Consider the following 16,096-nt stretch of genomic DNA (forward strand, 5'->3'; position numbering starts at 1 on the left):
AAAAAAAAAAAACTTATCACTATTACAAGGATAATAACATTATCCCAAACTCCTAGTTGGTCAAAGGTAGAAGTCACATGGTCATCATTTTTTTGCATGGATTTCAAAGATTCACAACTATATTTTCAGATAGATATCACTTATACTTTAGTTATTCCTATACTTTAGATATTCCTAAACAAACCCGAACTCAATCTCTATATAAAGATGTTAGTTTAATTATTTTCTTTTTTTTGATCCATTGACATCTAGAGAGAGCTTTAGAATTCTTAGAAAAATCCTAATGCAAGAAAAAAAAGGGAATACCCTAATTTTTGCAAGCATACTAAAAGACTTCCTAGAAAGTAAGAAAAATACAATTTTATTACACAAAAACGATACATAACAAGGACATTTAGAACATGAAATAACACCTAAACTTGCATTCCATCGCTTGAGAAGAAAGATACATGTGACTTTGAACTTGCGGAGCGAAGAAAGAGGTAAGCCGAGATGAAGGAGAGGACAAGCTCGCAAGCTTTCCCAAGAAGGAAGAAGAAGAATGGAACAAGCTCGCAAGCTTTTCCAAAGAAGGAAAAAATCCCCAGGTTTTGTATTCCAAAAATCTCATTATAACCTCTCTTTTTGCTTACAAAACACCTCAAATTTATGGGAGAAAAGGGGGCAGCCAAACAGCCCAAAACATCCCCAATTAAACCAATTAGGTAAGGGAAAATAGAAGGCCAACAATTAGTCCAGAAATAACACCCAAAGAGCCACATAGGAAACCGGAAAAGGCAGCCAAGGGGGCAGGAACGGTTGGCCACTAGGGGAACCGGAACAGGCAGCCCAGGGAACCAGAATAGACAACCCAGGGAATTGGAACAGGCAGCCGGGGGGCGGGAAGAACCAGCCACTGGTAGAGCCGGGGCGGGTGGGGGGTGGGGAATGTCATTCCCCCCCTTTGCCTACCTTAAATCCTTAGCCTTACAAGTTTATATTTTTGTAGATCCTATGAGGCAACTAACGATCTTAAAAAATTCTCCTCGTTAGATAAGGAATCAACTTCCATCCTTTAAGTTTCCTCTTTGATAATCTGAAGGGTCAACTTTTAGCATGTCATTCTAATTATCTTGGCACATTTATGAATTTTTATCAATTAAGTATCTTGATATATACATGGAATGCTCTACTTGGTATTTTAAAAAATGGATAATGGTGATTGAACTTTCCCATCTCCAACTTCCTTATCATTTTGTTATATTATAGTTTGGTTACACTATGCTTGAGACTCAAAGTGGTAGGGGCAAAAATAAGAGGTTTCATGTGCTAAGTATGCCTCATAAATAGAGCTCTCTATATGAATAAAGTTCAACTTCAACGAAAAAATCCATCTTTCAAAAACCTACTCCCAATTAATATCGACTTCATATAAATAAGCCATGTTGATAAATCAAAATGTAAAATAAGGTTTAAACTTGTAAAAAGACTTACATTTCATTAGCTGGTTTTCCCATATACTAATCACGAGAAAAAGAAAAGTATAAGGAAAAATAAAACAACGAAATTTAGAATCCAAATTTATGTCATAAATTTATCGTCTTGCTAGTTACATAAAAATAAAACAAATTCAACTTTTAGAAGGATGACTTGAGGAAGCTGTAGCAATGTGGAATTCATCATGCAATAATAACTCAAATCCTTCTGGCAAAGTTCAAAACCTCAGATCGAGAGCAACTTCCCATGGGATTTTGCCAATCTAGATCACTAAGTGCAGCATAACTCAAGTCTTTAATTACTTCTGATCAAAACAACCTTCACCTTGAACTCATTTATTTCTCGACGAGATTCTTGGGCAAGTATATCAGGCAAGAAGGATAAGGCAATTCCAAACCATTTGAGATTAGTCTCAATTGCATCATGCCATGACTTTTCTATTTCTCATAAGGCGTCAAATCAATCGATCTTAGTCTCTATAATTTCAACACCTATTTGTAGTTCTAATGCTGTTTTCAGAATTGACATGGCTTCAACAAGTTCTTTGAACATTATTGTTAAGATAGTTATTCACAATAGAGGTGTAAGTGAGCCGAGCAGGCTCGAGCTCAACTCGTTTATGGGCTCGCGAGCCGAGCTTATCGAGCTCGTGAGTCAAGCTAGAGCTCGAGTTCGAGCTTGAGCCAACTCGAATAAATATTAATTTTTTTAAAATAATTTTACTTTATTTATTAAATTTATAAATTTTATTTAAATGTTAAACATTTCATATATTTTTTTTAAATTTTTTCTAAGTTTTAAAAATCCTGACTAATTTTAAAATTTTTTAAAATTCCCGCCTAAATTTAAAAATTTCCGCCCACGGCTGGCGAGCCGGCTCGAGCTCGTTTATAGTGAGACGAGTTCGAGCTCGAGTTCCATCTAACGAGCCGAGCTAACTCGAGCTCGAACTCGATAAGGGCCTAAACTCGACTCGACTCGACTCGTTTACACCCCTAATCCATAACTCTTCTTCCAACAACCTGGTCACAAGGCCCATCGCTTTAGGAGATATTCTTTTAAAAAGATATTGAGAAGTTTCCTCACAAAAACCGCAACCTATAAGGTAGAATCCCATTCAATGCCATCATTAATAGCTTCATTATCTCGCCTATTCTCTTCAATGACTACAACCCTATTCACCGACAATCTTCTTCTTGCAACATTTTCATTACTAGTAATTTCAACATCATTGATGTTGATGATTTCTTTGGTATCCTATTCTTGATAAGGCTCTGCAGCATTTATCCTTGCTCTTTCTATGGTTTGGAGGCTTGGAGAATCTTTCCATCATTGCCATTAAAAGATGCCCTCGGTGCTTGCAGACTTTTCTCAGTTGGACTTTGAAAACTGTATACCTCAGTAGGAACCTCCATTTTGCTTTGAGTAATATTAGTCTAAAAGTATCAAATAGCTTACTTAACTTTGAAATCAAAGAGAACGAGTAAGTCTCAAATCCGCTACTAGCTTACCTTTTAGGAGGTATTTATTTCATTTTCTTTGTCTCTTCAGCCACGACTAAAAGATCTTTAATTACTATTAATAACCACCATCTCCACGGCTGCTTCTAATGGATTCATCATGCCTAATTATTATCTAAAGCTGTGCACATGAGCTAATAAGATGACACTTACACTTCGCATATCATTAATGGTATGCGCCAATTTTAAAATTAAGATTTGAATAAATGAGATGACACTTGGTATATAATTTGTGCCTTATTTTAATTATCATAATTTATATAATTTTAGTTTAATTCTTTATTGCATTATGCCATGCATTATTAATAAGGCATATTAAATAATATGATTTTAATTTTAATTTTAATACTGTAAGAAAAAAAATCAACGAAGATTTAATGATGGCCACTTATATCCTTTTTCCATGAATTATCATGGTTTAATGATTGATATGATTTGAAATTAATTATTTACATATCATGTATAATTCATTAAAACATAGTTTGAATTTGAACTTTTATAAATGATAACAAAATAAATATTACTAATTCTAAAAGCCAACCAATCTTAAAACAAATTTTTATACTTGCCCTATTAGCAATCAAAATAATTTAATGCATAATTGATTATTAGTTGTTTAAAGTTATTGGATGTTGGTCATCACTATGTCATGCTTATGGGCACATGCTGCTCAATTTTAGTTGTTTTGTTTGGAGACTTTAAGTGAAATTAATCAAAGCTCGAACCATTGGGCTAATGCTGGGGTTGGCGGTGGACCATTACATTGTATTTTTTATAGTCAAATTTGTGATACAGTTGGCATCAACTTTTCTTCTTCATGTCTCTCAATTCCATAACTTGCGAGCTTTTTCATTTTTGTCTCCCGTGCTTTCACTGAAGAAGTATAATGCCATCACAAACCAATGCGAAAACCCTAACTAATCTTTGGCCAAAAGATGCCAGCTTTTGATGACTTAAACAGAGATTTGTGTTCGCTTGATTAGAGGTTATTCAACAAGTGAAGTGTAAGAAGAGAGAGGAGGCCTCCAATAAGCAAAAAGGTGGTGCTGAGGCTAAAAGAGATGAAAATTGCTAGTTCGCCAAGGTCCCTTCCTCATCATAGTCCATCCCTTTTTCTATAGGAAAGGTGAATTAAACTTATGTTCATTTGGTTCAGCTTCAGTTAATTGAAGTGGGTTCCAAAATTTTGGCAGTATTTTTATAAAATTATTTTTATCTGAAGTAGAAAAGATCTATTAATTTAGGAACTAGAGAGCTTCAGTTCCCTGTTTCTTACGGTGGATATCAGATATTCGAGTACAACGTGTTATTCTTTAAATAAATATTCAATAGCTTACTATTTGAAAGATGATATGTAATTAGTCTTGTGACATCTTTATTTGTAATTGATGTTATACTTATTAATATGTAATTGATTTTGTGCTTTACTTTCATATAATAAAATATTTAAGATAAAGATTTTTATCTAAAAAATTATGAAATTTGTAAGAAGTTATTTGTACATTAGTTATGCACTCCTTTTGATTTATAAGATAACTCATTTTGAGTTTTATTCTATGAGATGAATGAGATTTCTCCATTTTTTATTTAAGTCATTTTGATGAGGGTTTAAGATAAAGATTTTTTTATTTGTACATTAGTTAATGCTTTTACATATGATATTTCTCCATTGTTTTTAATGAACTCTTCATGCCAAACTTGCACAATTAATTGTTATATACCACATTTTTATGCTGGTTGTGAATTGCTAATTCCACAATAAAGTATACCTAGTTGAGCTTCTACTTGAAATAAATGTGAAAATTTATGTCAAAATTTTTCATTGACTTTGTGTTAGGAATCTCAATAATTAATCATGGTTAATAGTTTGACTGTACTTGAGAAAACATTTAAGAAGACACGGTGTGAAAAACGAGAATTCATTGGGCATGGATAAGAATTGAATGAAAACTACACTAAAAATAAAACGTTAAGTAACATATTTGATGCTTATGCATGCTTACTAGTTTCATGTAAAGCCATAGGAGGTTATTTCATGGTTAACTCAAACTAGGAGTGTAAGTGAACCGAGCCTACTTGAGCTCAACTTGTTAACAAGCTCATGAGTTGAGCTTATAGAGCCATGAGTATGAGCTCAAGTCTATACTGGCTTAGCTCATAAGCTTGTTGTGCCACTTGATTAACTTATAATACATTTAAAAATTAATTTAAATTAGCATTATATTATATATTTTAACATTTTAAGTTAATTCTATATTAAAAATAAAAATTCTAAAAAAACTGAAATATTTAATTTAAAACTAATAAATCGAACTGAACAATTGAGTCAAACTCAAGCTTTCCAAACGAGCTCGAGACTATAAATTTTTTAGGGAGTTGAGCTGGAGCTCAATAAAAACTAAATAAGCTTAGCTCGATTAGGTATATATTCGAGTCGAGTCGACTCGACTCGACTCGTTTTTACCCCTAACTCAAATCACAGCTTGCCTCTAAAGTAAAACAGGCAGATGATATTACCTTTTGGTTTTTTCTCATATGAATTTTGCTACAAGTGTGCAGAAAATTGTTTCTTTCAAAGCAGCATGTTGAGATAAGGATTTAAGAATGTTGAAATGGGATGTGAATTTTGTTGTTTTATAATGTTTCTCAGGATATTTGAAGTTCTCTGGTAAAGCATCTCAGAGACATGCCTCTTTGAAAACAGGTATATGAATCCCTTTCTCTGAAAATAGGGTTTATGATTTTAGATTTTAGCAGTTCATCCTTTCAACAATAATTTTATGTAGATGCAGATTTCCACCCTGTATATTCAGAACTCTTGGAAGGCATAAATGACAAACTTCTAAATAGTGAGTCCGAAGTGAGTATGTACCTGGTTCACTTTGTTGGCTCTATGTTGATTGATATATGTATGTTTTTGCTGATTCCGCATGTGTGTTCCATGCTAAGATGATTGAAAATCACTATCAACTGTCCATTATTGCCAGATATAGGAAGAATTAGTATTGATCAATGGTACAAGAAGCATTAAAAAGAGCAGGGATTATATAATGAAAAGGAGATTAGCGATTTAAATCCATGTCATATACTTATCATTATGTTTGCTTTAATTCGGGCTTGACTCGATTCTATTTAACAATCGACGGCCCATCGATGTCAAATCAAACTAGAATCGATTCGAATTGATTTGGCGTCGTCAATTTTGATTATGAAGGAAGGATGGACAAGGACGAATGCAAGCTCTGCTTAAAATGAGGTAAAAAAATAATGTAGATTACTACTCAATTATTAAAATTAACAGGGATTGAGTTATAATGAAGTTAAATTCTTCTATTGAAGTTTTTGTCCACATCATTTTATAGGAAGAATATGTTAGTCCTATATTCAACTTCAATGCTAGATCTCGCGACAACATTTTGCTTTCTTACTTCTCCAGGAAAGAAGACAGTCTTCTCAAAAGCACATTATTTGTAATTAGAGTATTGATCTTCAATAAATCTAACATAATCAATATCAAAAAATGCTTTAATGTTTAAATGATTTGGTATTTGATATTAAAACCTTTCTTTAGAGATTTTTTATGCATCTTAAAAATCCCAATATTAATTCCTCATGTTTTTCTTTGGGTTTTGTATATATTAACTAACCACATCGACAACAAAGCATACATGGAGTGGGGTGACAGTAAGATGGATAAGCTTAACAATTACTCAACTAGACATCGATGGTGAGATGTATCTTTGAAGTTTTGATAATCATTGAATGATTTTAGAATATCCACGGGAGAGTTAGCAACCAATAAGTTACAAAATTACACTTTTTAAGGTTCTTATGTAGTTTTTCTTTTGGAAGACTTTGGAAGAACATCTTAGATGAACAATATAATCTTTTATTTATTCACCATGTATCCTAATATCTTCAAAATAAATTGTTGGAAAACTTATAATGAAAGTTTAATGCGCAGTGGTTCTTTTTTGCTTAAATGTGCAAAGCATAATGTGTGTGTGTAGGAATTTATTTAATCAAATTTAAATCTCATCAAGTAATAATTTTTATTATATAGGTTGCATCCTTGTATTTCTCTTATTTTCCCAAAAAAATTTGAGATGGATCTGACAAGTTAATGCATCTTTTTTCTATAAATATCGCTAGCCCTAAGTGCAGAGTTATAGTTCTCTTTTATTCTACATATTAAATCAACCACTCAACTAGGTGCGTGAGCTAAACCCAAAAGCTGCCCAAAAATGCAGAATGAAGAAACGTGCAAGCAGTTTCACACTTGTGTGATGTGCTACTCGTGCTCCTTTCTCTTTATAGGAGAGAAGATTGTAAGTGTCACCCTTCGTGCTGCAACACTTCACTTTTGAAGTGCACTTGCTTTTAACAACCTTGCTTATTGCATTTGATAATTAAAAAAAATTAGTACTTGCTATTCATGTAAATTATTCTCAGTTTAAATTTTTTCCCGTCATATTTTTTATGCATTTTGAGGTCATGTTAACTACTTATTTAGTCAATTTTAAAAACATTGCAACTATTCATCATATTAAGCATATGATATATGAATTAGTAATATTTGATAATAATTTATACTTGATGATTATTTAAAATTGCGCAATTTGAGACATGTATTGAAGCAGATAAAAGAACTTAAGATACATGCCTCAAATGGAGCTATTGATGATTTGATGGGTATGCCTCAGTGCCTCAAGGCATTTATAATGAGATTTAAGCCTCAATTTTCATAGTCATTGGTGTTGGGCAAATTTAATTGATAAACATAAGCCCAATTACCATTATGATTTATACCCAAACCTATTTCATTAAAAAACCTAGAATCCTAAACCTTGATTCACGTACATGCTACTTGTGACTTGCATGCTCCACAGGAGAATCTAACCTACGAGAGGTTGCGTTGCTAGTGTTGTTGATGCTTCTATTGCAGCACTCACTGGTATCCCTTTGACATAACATATTAACCTCTACACTTGTAAAATTTGTATATGAGAGATGAATTTTGAAGGGATATAATTGAGAAAGATTGTTTTAAATGAAATTTTTTGACTAAGTGCAAGTTTTGTTATAACAACTACAATGCCTCTGTTTCAAGTCTTGAGAAAATTTGATGCAGAGAAAACCCCAACAATGGTTTCATTTATAATGCTATGGGTGGGACGAAGGAGTTGATAACAAAAGGCTTAGGTGGAGATTAGGGCAATTACAAGAAAATTTGAGGGATTATAGATGAGAAAGGGAGCTTCAAGTGCATCGATATTTGCAAGCAATGAGGGGTATTATCTAAAACCTAAATATCAATATGACGAGAATAAGTCCACCAATCTAGACATCAAACTTGGAATGTACTATTGTATGGATCAAATGATTGTTGATTCAATAGGGAGAGGGAAGGCTGTTCTCCAACTTGTAGCTTTTAGAAACTAGGAAGTGTTCTTTATATTAGAACAAGTTAAAGGCACTATAGCCAAACATTACCCTGATAAATAATATTTAATTTTCTATAGATCCTAGCTTTTGATCTTTATTGATTATGTTTTCTGAATTTGTATTATTTGCTCATATTTTTTAATTAGTTGAGCGGTGAATTAAATTTGAAGTTGGTACTTTCGAATTGCAAATATTTGCAGTTAAAGTGTTAGGTTTATCATCTTCCTTATGGCGGCATGAGAGAGTTTATACTATGGGAAGAAATCGGTTGATTAACTAAAACATTTTGTTTTACCTAAATATATAACTATAGATTAAAAGATTGACATTTGAGGAAGAAAATTTTGAAGGATGATGTGAGCCCCTTTCATTGTAATAATATGTCATCAGATGATGAATGACTTATGGAGGATGAAAAAGAGGTTACCCCACCATAATTATTAGAGGCATATCTCAATTTTCACTGTTTTGATAAAGGAACAAGAGCAACAGAAACAAATGAGAAAATAGAAAATATTAGAATAAAATTTTATTTAATAAAAATTAGAATAATCAATATAGTCACTGTTTTATTATTCTTATTGGATTTTATTGATTATGGAAGAGGAATGTGATTGAAATTGAAGATGGGGAAGATTGAGAGGATGTTATAAATGAGAATGAGGGAGGTAGAAAGCAATCATGGACGATGATGATTGTAATGAACACCTTCTAAGTGGTGAGATTGACAGAGGCTTTTGAATTGAAAGTCTTAAGACTCGTGATTAATTTATTTGAAGAATGAGGACATGTTTACTTATTTATTTTAGACATTGTGTTTATGTTTACTTGTTTATTATTGAATACTTATTGAGAGATTATTATTATTTATTTATTTATTTTATATTACTTATGTATGTTCACTCATTTATCCTACGAGGATTATTCAGAAATGTTTTATTTTTATATTTAAATTAATTTAATAGTTTAATTTTGAGGCTTAGGCATTGTTTTAAAAAGAAAATGCCTTGATTTGCACAATTTCAAAACTTGTGTTTGACAATATATATATTTTAATTGTACTACTTTCTAGTTGTATGCTTGCTTCCATTTTTCTAGAATTGCATTTAAATTCATGCTTTCTCTATTAATTTTGTTTCCTAATAAACTATATCACTTTTTTAGTTTGATCCAAGATCATGATGAAGGTTATTGGTGAACCTTCTCGGAACTTTATCATAATAATCTAGACTTAAATATAAGGATGTTGTAACCTTCTTTAGATCTAGATCAATAAATTTGAATTTATTTACAGGAAAATTTTTATATGAGATTGTAATTGAATTGATCTTTAAAACATGTTATGGTCATAAATTGTAGGTAAATTATAATTTACATGATATTGATTCTGAACCAAGAGGCCAAAGCCTGACACTTTTTATGGTGTAACAAAGAGATTGGTTTAAATCTATATTTTGATGTTAGAGCTTTGCTACGTAGCCTAATTTCCTAAATGAGAGTGAATAGTCCACAACTATAATATCAGAACCACTATCTTTTAGGTTAACGTGAAAATTTTGTACTTGGAAGTTTTTTCAGTTTAATCATAACCCTAATGGTGGTCTATTGTTTAGCGTTTATTAAAGAATTAAGTTGTCTTGATAAGACATCGATTGGATGATGTATATGCATCAATTTAGGGTTTCAGGCAATGTTACGATTTTACAGCAGTATCAGTCATGTATTACGTAAGTAATAATGGAAGGGGAATATAGAATCGTACAAGATAATAAATCTAGAGTGATCTTACTTGAAGATGTTAGATTCCACCCTTAATTGTTCCTTGAGGATGAATTATTTTTTAATGTTGCTTTGCCTAGATCTCCATGCAATCTTTCTTGATTTCTTCCCTCCCTAAATTCTTTCTCTTCCCTCATATGTTTTATTATTTCTCTTCAAAAGATTTTCTGTTGCTCTTTTATTGTTCATTTTTTTTCTTCATTTTATTTTGGTTTCAGATGTTTACATTAGGGAGGTTGGTGGGTTTATAAATAATGGTAATTGGAGAAAATAAGAGAAAATGAGCTAGAATAGGATGCTCCATGATTTTTGTTCGTCTCCCTTGCAACCCATGCACTCCAGAGAGAGGCTCATTAATAGAGGATGAGAGCTTTTTTGATGTCTCTTGAGAGGCATCAATTAGGATTAGAGAGAATGAGGGAATTGGCTATCAGAGGCAATTGAGTTTATTTTGAAGGAACTTTTTCAACATGTTTTATCTTGACGGGACAATTAATATCCTGATGGTCTCATGTCATAGAATATAGGATCCTTTTTAAAATACTTAAAAAATAAAGAATTATTTAAATTAGGCTAAATGTGACAATTAAATAATAAATACGAAGGATAAGAATGATTTTAAGGAGGGATAAGGAAAATGAATAAAGATCTTAGCATTTAGAAACATGCATTTACTGGATTTGAATTTAGCATTTCAACCTGAGAAAAAGCTAAAATATAATATTAGTCATGCATATTATTTTTTTATTCATTATTAGTGAACAGGAATGACTATAGTAGAAGATGTTGTGAATGATGTATTGTAGAAGTCTTTATACATGTATGCAAAAGCTCATTGGTGAGCGTTTGTTGTGATTTATTATAACATTTAAAGGAAATATAGGGTGAATATCATAATCCTCAATTTAATTGAACATCAACTTCCCATTGTACATCACCTGTAATGATTGATTTTTGTTTGTAAACGTGTGGAACAAATTGTTGGTAGAATATTGATGTTGATATTGATTTTGTAAATAATGAAAAAAACATGGGAGTTACATTGTTTTCCATTGGGCCCAAATGAATGTATTTTTTTTTTGCTTCATGTAGGTCTCAAATAAGGCTGATATTGTCAATAAAGTTGTATATGATATTTTGCAACATGGGGAGGAGTGGAATAAATTCAGAAGGACTAGCTTAAAGAAAAAGATAGATCATTGTCTTCTACTTGATAATTTTGTTCCTAATGTTGGTGTTTCAATGGATGCTCGTGCAAAGGCTTTACGAAGCCATTCAAAGCGGTCACAAAAGCACATGTCTCTACGACAGCATCGGAAATGTGGGACTTTTGATATGCCAAAGGAGCTTCACAAGTGCGTATTAATTATTATTGAATAGTTTCTAACATTATATATGTTGCTTTAGACTTTTGTGGCTTTTGAAATTTATGCCCATAAATTTTTTTATGAAAACGCTTTATGGACTAAATGAAGTGGGAGACCTTCAGTTTTAGCATTTATAATCAAGCTTTAGGGTGGCTGTTTTCTACAATATTTTTTTTTTACAAATTTCAGTTATTCATTATTGCTTTTCTTCTTCTCATGTCCTTGCAGTTGTACATGTTTGATATTTAATCTGTTGACACTTTAAATGTGTAAATGTTACTAGTTTTTCTATGATGGAATGTGTTCCAAATTTAGCTGTATAATACAACTATGAGAGAGTAATGAAACATAGATTTAGAAGCATTACGCCAATTTTCATGCAAGGAAGACCTACTATGAAAGTGATTTGTGTTAAAGACAATTAACGGAAGATATAGAATATAGGATCTTCATATTCTTTTGTTGATCTTGAGAATATGTATGATTGAGTGCCATGATAATTGATTGACAGACAGTTAGGAGTAAATGCGTGTCTTAGTCTCTTTGGTTTCGTTGTGAGTTCAACCTCTTGACCTACTACCAGGAGGTCGCCTTGGGGATCGTCTTCTGATAAATTGACTTAAGTCCATGCATCCTAAACTGCTTCAGATTCCTCAGTATAGTATTGAGCAAAGTATCAAGATATGTTGCAAGGATTGTTCTTCCTCATGAAACTTGCATAGTCTGCATGCTGTCAGGTGTTATATCTAAGAATGCTCTAACAAATGTTGTTACAAGTCTGCATGCTAACTGCCACTAGTATTAAATAATTCAAGCGTGATGCTATATTTAGATTCTTTTGCAAAATTATGAATTATGAGTATTCATATATCTGTGCAATGCATATTTGCATATAGCTTTATTGAATTTCTTATTTTGGGGCATTGACCTTAGTTAGTTATTTGTCCTTGCTAGTTGCAGATTTGAGCTCTTCAAACCAATGCATGACATGTGGAAAGCCTATATCCTTGAGCTCCTGGAAGAATCCAGGTGAGTGTTCTAATTGCTTTGCTCTGTCTTGTTGCTTGGTATTTTATTCTTTCTCTATGCAAGAACTTGGCTACATACTCGAATCTTATCGAACAGTTTCTATGGTCTAGTGATTATCAATTGTTTGATTGCTTTGTTTTTACTTTGTGCTTCCTAAATCTTAATGAGTTACTTTAAATGCTTGGCATATTTCCAAGTCTTTTAGTTGGTTTTACATTTGTACTAATACTGCTTCATACTTATTTATTCCAGTAAAAAACAATTGGCTCAATGCCTTCTCACAGCAGACTTGCATGGTGCTTTTGTTGTTGGTAATAAATGCTCTTTGACCTGAATCATTCTATTGTGTTTATTTTTGGCTGAAATATACTTTAGAGTGGGATACTAATGCACATGTTATCTTCTAATTTTTTATGGATGTCTTTTTAGTTGTTGAGTGTAAAACAAGATCTTTTGTTGGTATAAGCGGTATTATGATTCGAGAAACAGCGGAGACCTTTGGGATAATCAAGCAAGATAATCATTTCCGAGGTATCCTCTTTGAGAAACTTTAAGATTTATAATTGAGTTGATCTTAGTATTATTTCATGTGCTAAATCCTAATGTTTAGTACACAGTGATGGATTAGGAATTTCATGTGGTAGGATTAGGAAGTAAAAAGCGATGGATAATAAACTAAATTTAACATCTCAAATAACACTTAAGAGGAATGAATGCAGAATGACTGATAAAACAAACTCAAACTGCAGAATGTATAATAGCTCATTTGAATGCCGGCAGTGGATGGTTTGTATTGTGTTTTGTAGTGCGCTATAGGTTGCATGGGTAATTTTGCTCGTCTTTCTGCCATTCTGCTTGCTTCTCTTTTGTGGTCACTAAGATCTATTTTGCATATCTGCTAGATGTAATAACAAAATCTTGTTTCATTAAAACCCGTTATGGCTTCTGATATATTGCCACAAAGAGCTTAGCAATTGGCGATTTAGAATATGTTTAATCTTTTGGATAAATTGCATTTTATGAAATATCAATTGCCCTCGTGATTGCATGTGCCGTTTAACAGTTGTGTGGCAATGTTGAAGTAAATTGGCAAGCATGCTTTTTTTCCCTTATGAACTCCTCTACTTGAAGAGAATCATTCGACTTTGCTGAAAATATGATTCCTTAGGCTGTGTTTAACATGAAGGAAATCAGGGGAAAGAAATGGAAATGGAAAACATATTGTGTTTTGGTCTGTTTTTTCTAGGTCTAAAGAAAATCTGGAAATTTTACTACAATTTCTACCTGCTTTTCTTTCTGAAACCGAGCGAGTCATTGGTGAAGGCATGTTTAAGTTGACACTTATCCAATCATCGACTTCATTTTTTTTTCCTTGTGCAGCCACCGCATTTGGGTGGTATGTATATAAGTTCCCCAATGTTTTATTATTAACTCTAGATACAAGAAAATATTATAAGTAGCGAGAGTAGTAAATATCACAAAATCTTGTCATCAATACTCAAACAATTTGCCTTAAAAAACAAAGAAAGAAAGAAAAATGCAATGCCTTAAAAGATTTCCCTTTTCTTTTCATATCCTTTCCATTACTTTCACTTAAACTAACACATCCTTGTGCACGTTTGTGATGCTCTAGTTTGCTTGCGTTGAGTATCAGGAGATGCTATGTAATGGTGCTTGCTGAAAATAATTTTCTTATCTAATTTTGCTTCTTTATTGTTTTATTGCAAGTTGAAGCAGACAATTTACATTAGCTGAAATGCTATATCATATTGAAATTCTTCATTTAACAAATCACATGATTTGATTCAGTGGTTCCTAAGCATGGATCTGTGTTTATATTTCAAGCTGGGTGTTGGAAGGTTACTTTACATGGCGACAAACTTTCTTTGCGGAACATCACCTAATGTTCAGCTATCTACTGGGCTTGTATGTTGTATTTCAAAGGTGAGTTGATTTGATTGCGCTAGTCATTCTTGACAAATGATTACTAATTATGATTTTAGTGATTTCTATGTAAAATTATTACAGTTTAATATACCTAGAACTCGTGGCTTGATAAGCTCAACTGACTAGCTTGTTAATGAGTTAAGTTCGAGCCGACTCAGCTCACATACACCCCTAGGGGCATCTGTTCACCCAATTGGTGGTAAATGTTTACTTTTTTTTGTATTGTTGCTAACAATGATATCTTTGTAAATGTTTAGTTTCTATGATATCGGATAGCACTTTCTAATCTCTTGTTAATTAGAGGTCATGCTATGACAAGAAGATAGCTTCAGAAAAAAAGTAAGTTTTATTTGTCCGAGAAGTTAAACTTCACAACCCCAAAATGCTCAGCTTGTGAAGTTAAAAATGTTTTTTTTTTTTGTTAAATTTAAATGAGAATTTGACTCTTAACAAGTCAATTTTAAAAATGCAGTCAATCCCATGTAGGGCCTTTGTTTCGTCTTGGGCATGCAAATGAGAGGGAGAAGACTGCTGGAGAGTGAGAGTAGCGGGAGAGGTTTTTCAGTAGTTAGATAAGAAACGCGAACGAAAATTTCGTTTTGCAAGAGATGCGACCATACAAATAGTAAAAAAACTAAAGGGAGAAAATTTATTCAACGGTTTGGAATGTGCGATCATGATGTTGTGTGGGGAGATTCACAAGCGACACTTATAATAATAGTACGATTGTAAAATCTCTTCTTTTTATGAATTAATAATATTTATATAAATAGTTAATATACATTGATGGTAAAATTACTTTCATCAAATGTTTTAATTTACATAATTTTATAATATGTCAAAAGGCAGTTTGATTTGAATTCAACTAAGTATAAAAATAAGAGATAGAGAGAGAGAAAAGTAAAAGAAGAAATATATTTTGTCAATCCACAAATTTGAATATTTTTTTTTTTTGCAAATTTGAAGCTTTATTTTCTTATAAGGTTTCTTAATTATTTAAATCTATAGAACTCACTTTAGAGGAAAGTTTGGAGTAGTTGCAGTGGTAGATAAGATTAGAGAGTTGTCTTAGATGGCTCAGTCGCACAAAATGTTACTTTTTGATAATTTAGTTTGGAGAGTAGATGTATTAGATTAGAGAAGTAGAGGTAAAAATGCTCAGCTTGTAATTTTCTTATGGATAAAGTGTACATTCATCCCCAACATAAAAGAAACACTTTCCGTTTGTAGATATTAAAGCTGTTAAAAAAAATGAAACTTGATTTAAGGCAAAATTTGTTCAGTCTTTTGGCTCTACTTGGTGATTGATTTTTAGCTTTAGGTTAGACTTCAGTGGAGAAGGGACTGTCATGACTTCTTTACCAAATTGGAAGAGTGTTTGGCAATTTTTTATTAGGAAATATTTGAAGATATCAAGTAAATCCTAACAAGAGAGACAAAAACAGTAAGAATGATCCACAAATCCGATGGGAAAACAAACAAAACAGTAGTTTTTATTGAAGAACTCAAACTAATTGAAGAAATAAAAGCAAG

The 16,096-nt window shown here is 32.2% G+C and overlaps 1 protein-coding gene across 18 annotated transcripts in view; it reads left to right on the plus strand.

Annotated features, from left to right (window-relative positions):
- LOC110107386 (ribonuclease P protein subunit p29) overlaps positions 1-14,849 on the plus strand; it is a 23,993-nt gene extending 9,144 nt beyond the window's left edge. For 2 of the 18 annotated variants that reach the window (XM_028696958.1, XM_028696957.1), the window contains 8 exons: positions 5,647-5,700; positions 5,783-5,856; positions 7,247-7,324; positions 11,313-11,575; positions 12,542-12,616; positions 12,869-12,927; positions 13,046-13,147; positions 14,426-14,849. In XM_028696958.1, coding sequence (XP_028552791.1) covers positions 5,647-5,700; positions 5,783-5,856; positions 7,247-7,324; positions 11,313-11,575; positions 12,542-12,616; positions 12,869-12,927; positions 13,046-13,147; positions 14,426-14,520 — 800 coding nt within the window. In that variant the 3' untranslated portion in view covers positions 14,521-14,849. Of the gene's footprint in view, positions 1-3,931; positions 4,123-5,646; positions 5,701-5,782; positions 5,861-7,208; positions 7,325-11,312; positions 11,576-12,541; positions 12,617-12,868; positions 12,928-13,045; positions 13,148-14,425 lie in introns of all 18 variants that reach the window. The other 16 variants (XM_028696961.1, XM_028696960.1, XM_028696968.1 and 13 more) reach the window with 15 other exon arrangements.
- The last annotated feature ends 1,247 nt before the right edge of the window (positions 14,850-16,096 follow it).

This window comes from Dendrobium catenatum, unplaced genomic scaffold (genome assembly GCF_001605985.2).
Source record: "Dendrobium catenatum unplaced genomic scaffold, ASM160598v2 fragScaff_scaffold_853, whole genome shotgun sequence".
Classification (NCBI taxonomy): domain Eukaryota; kingdom Viridiplantae; phylum Streptophyta; class Magnoliopsida; order Asparagales; family Orchidaceae; genus Dendrobium; species Dendrobium catenatum.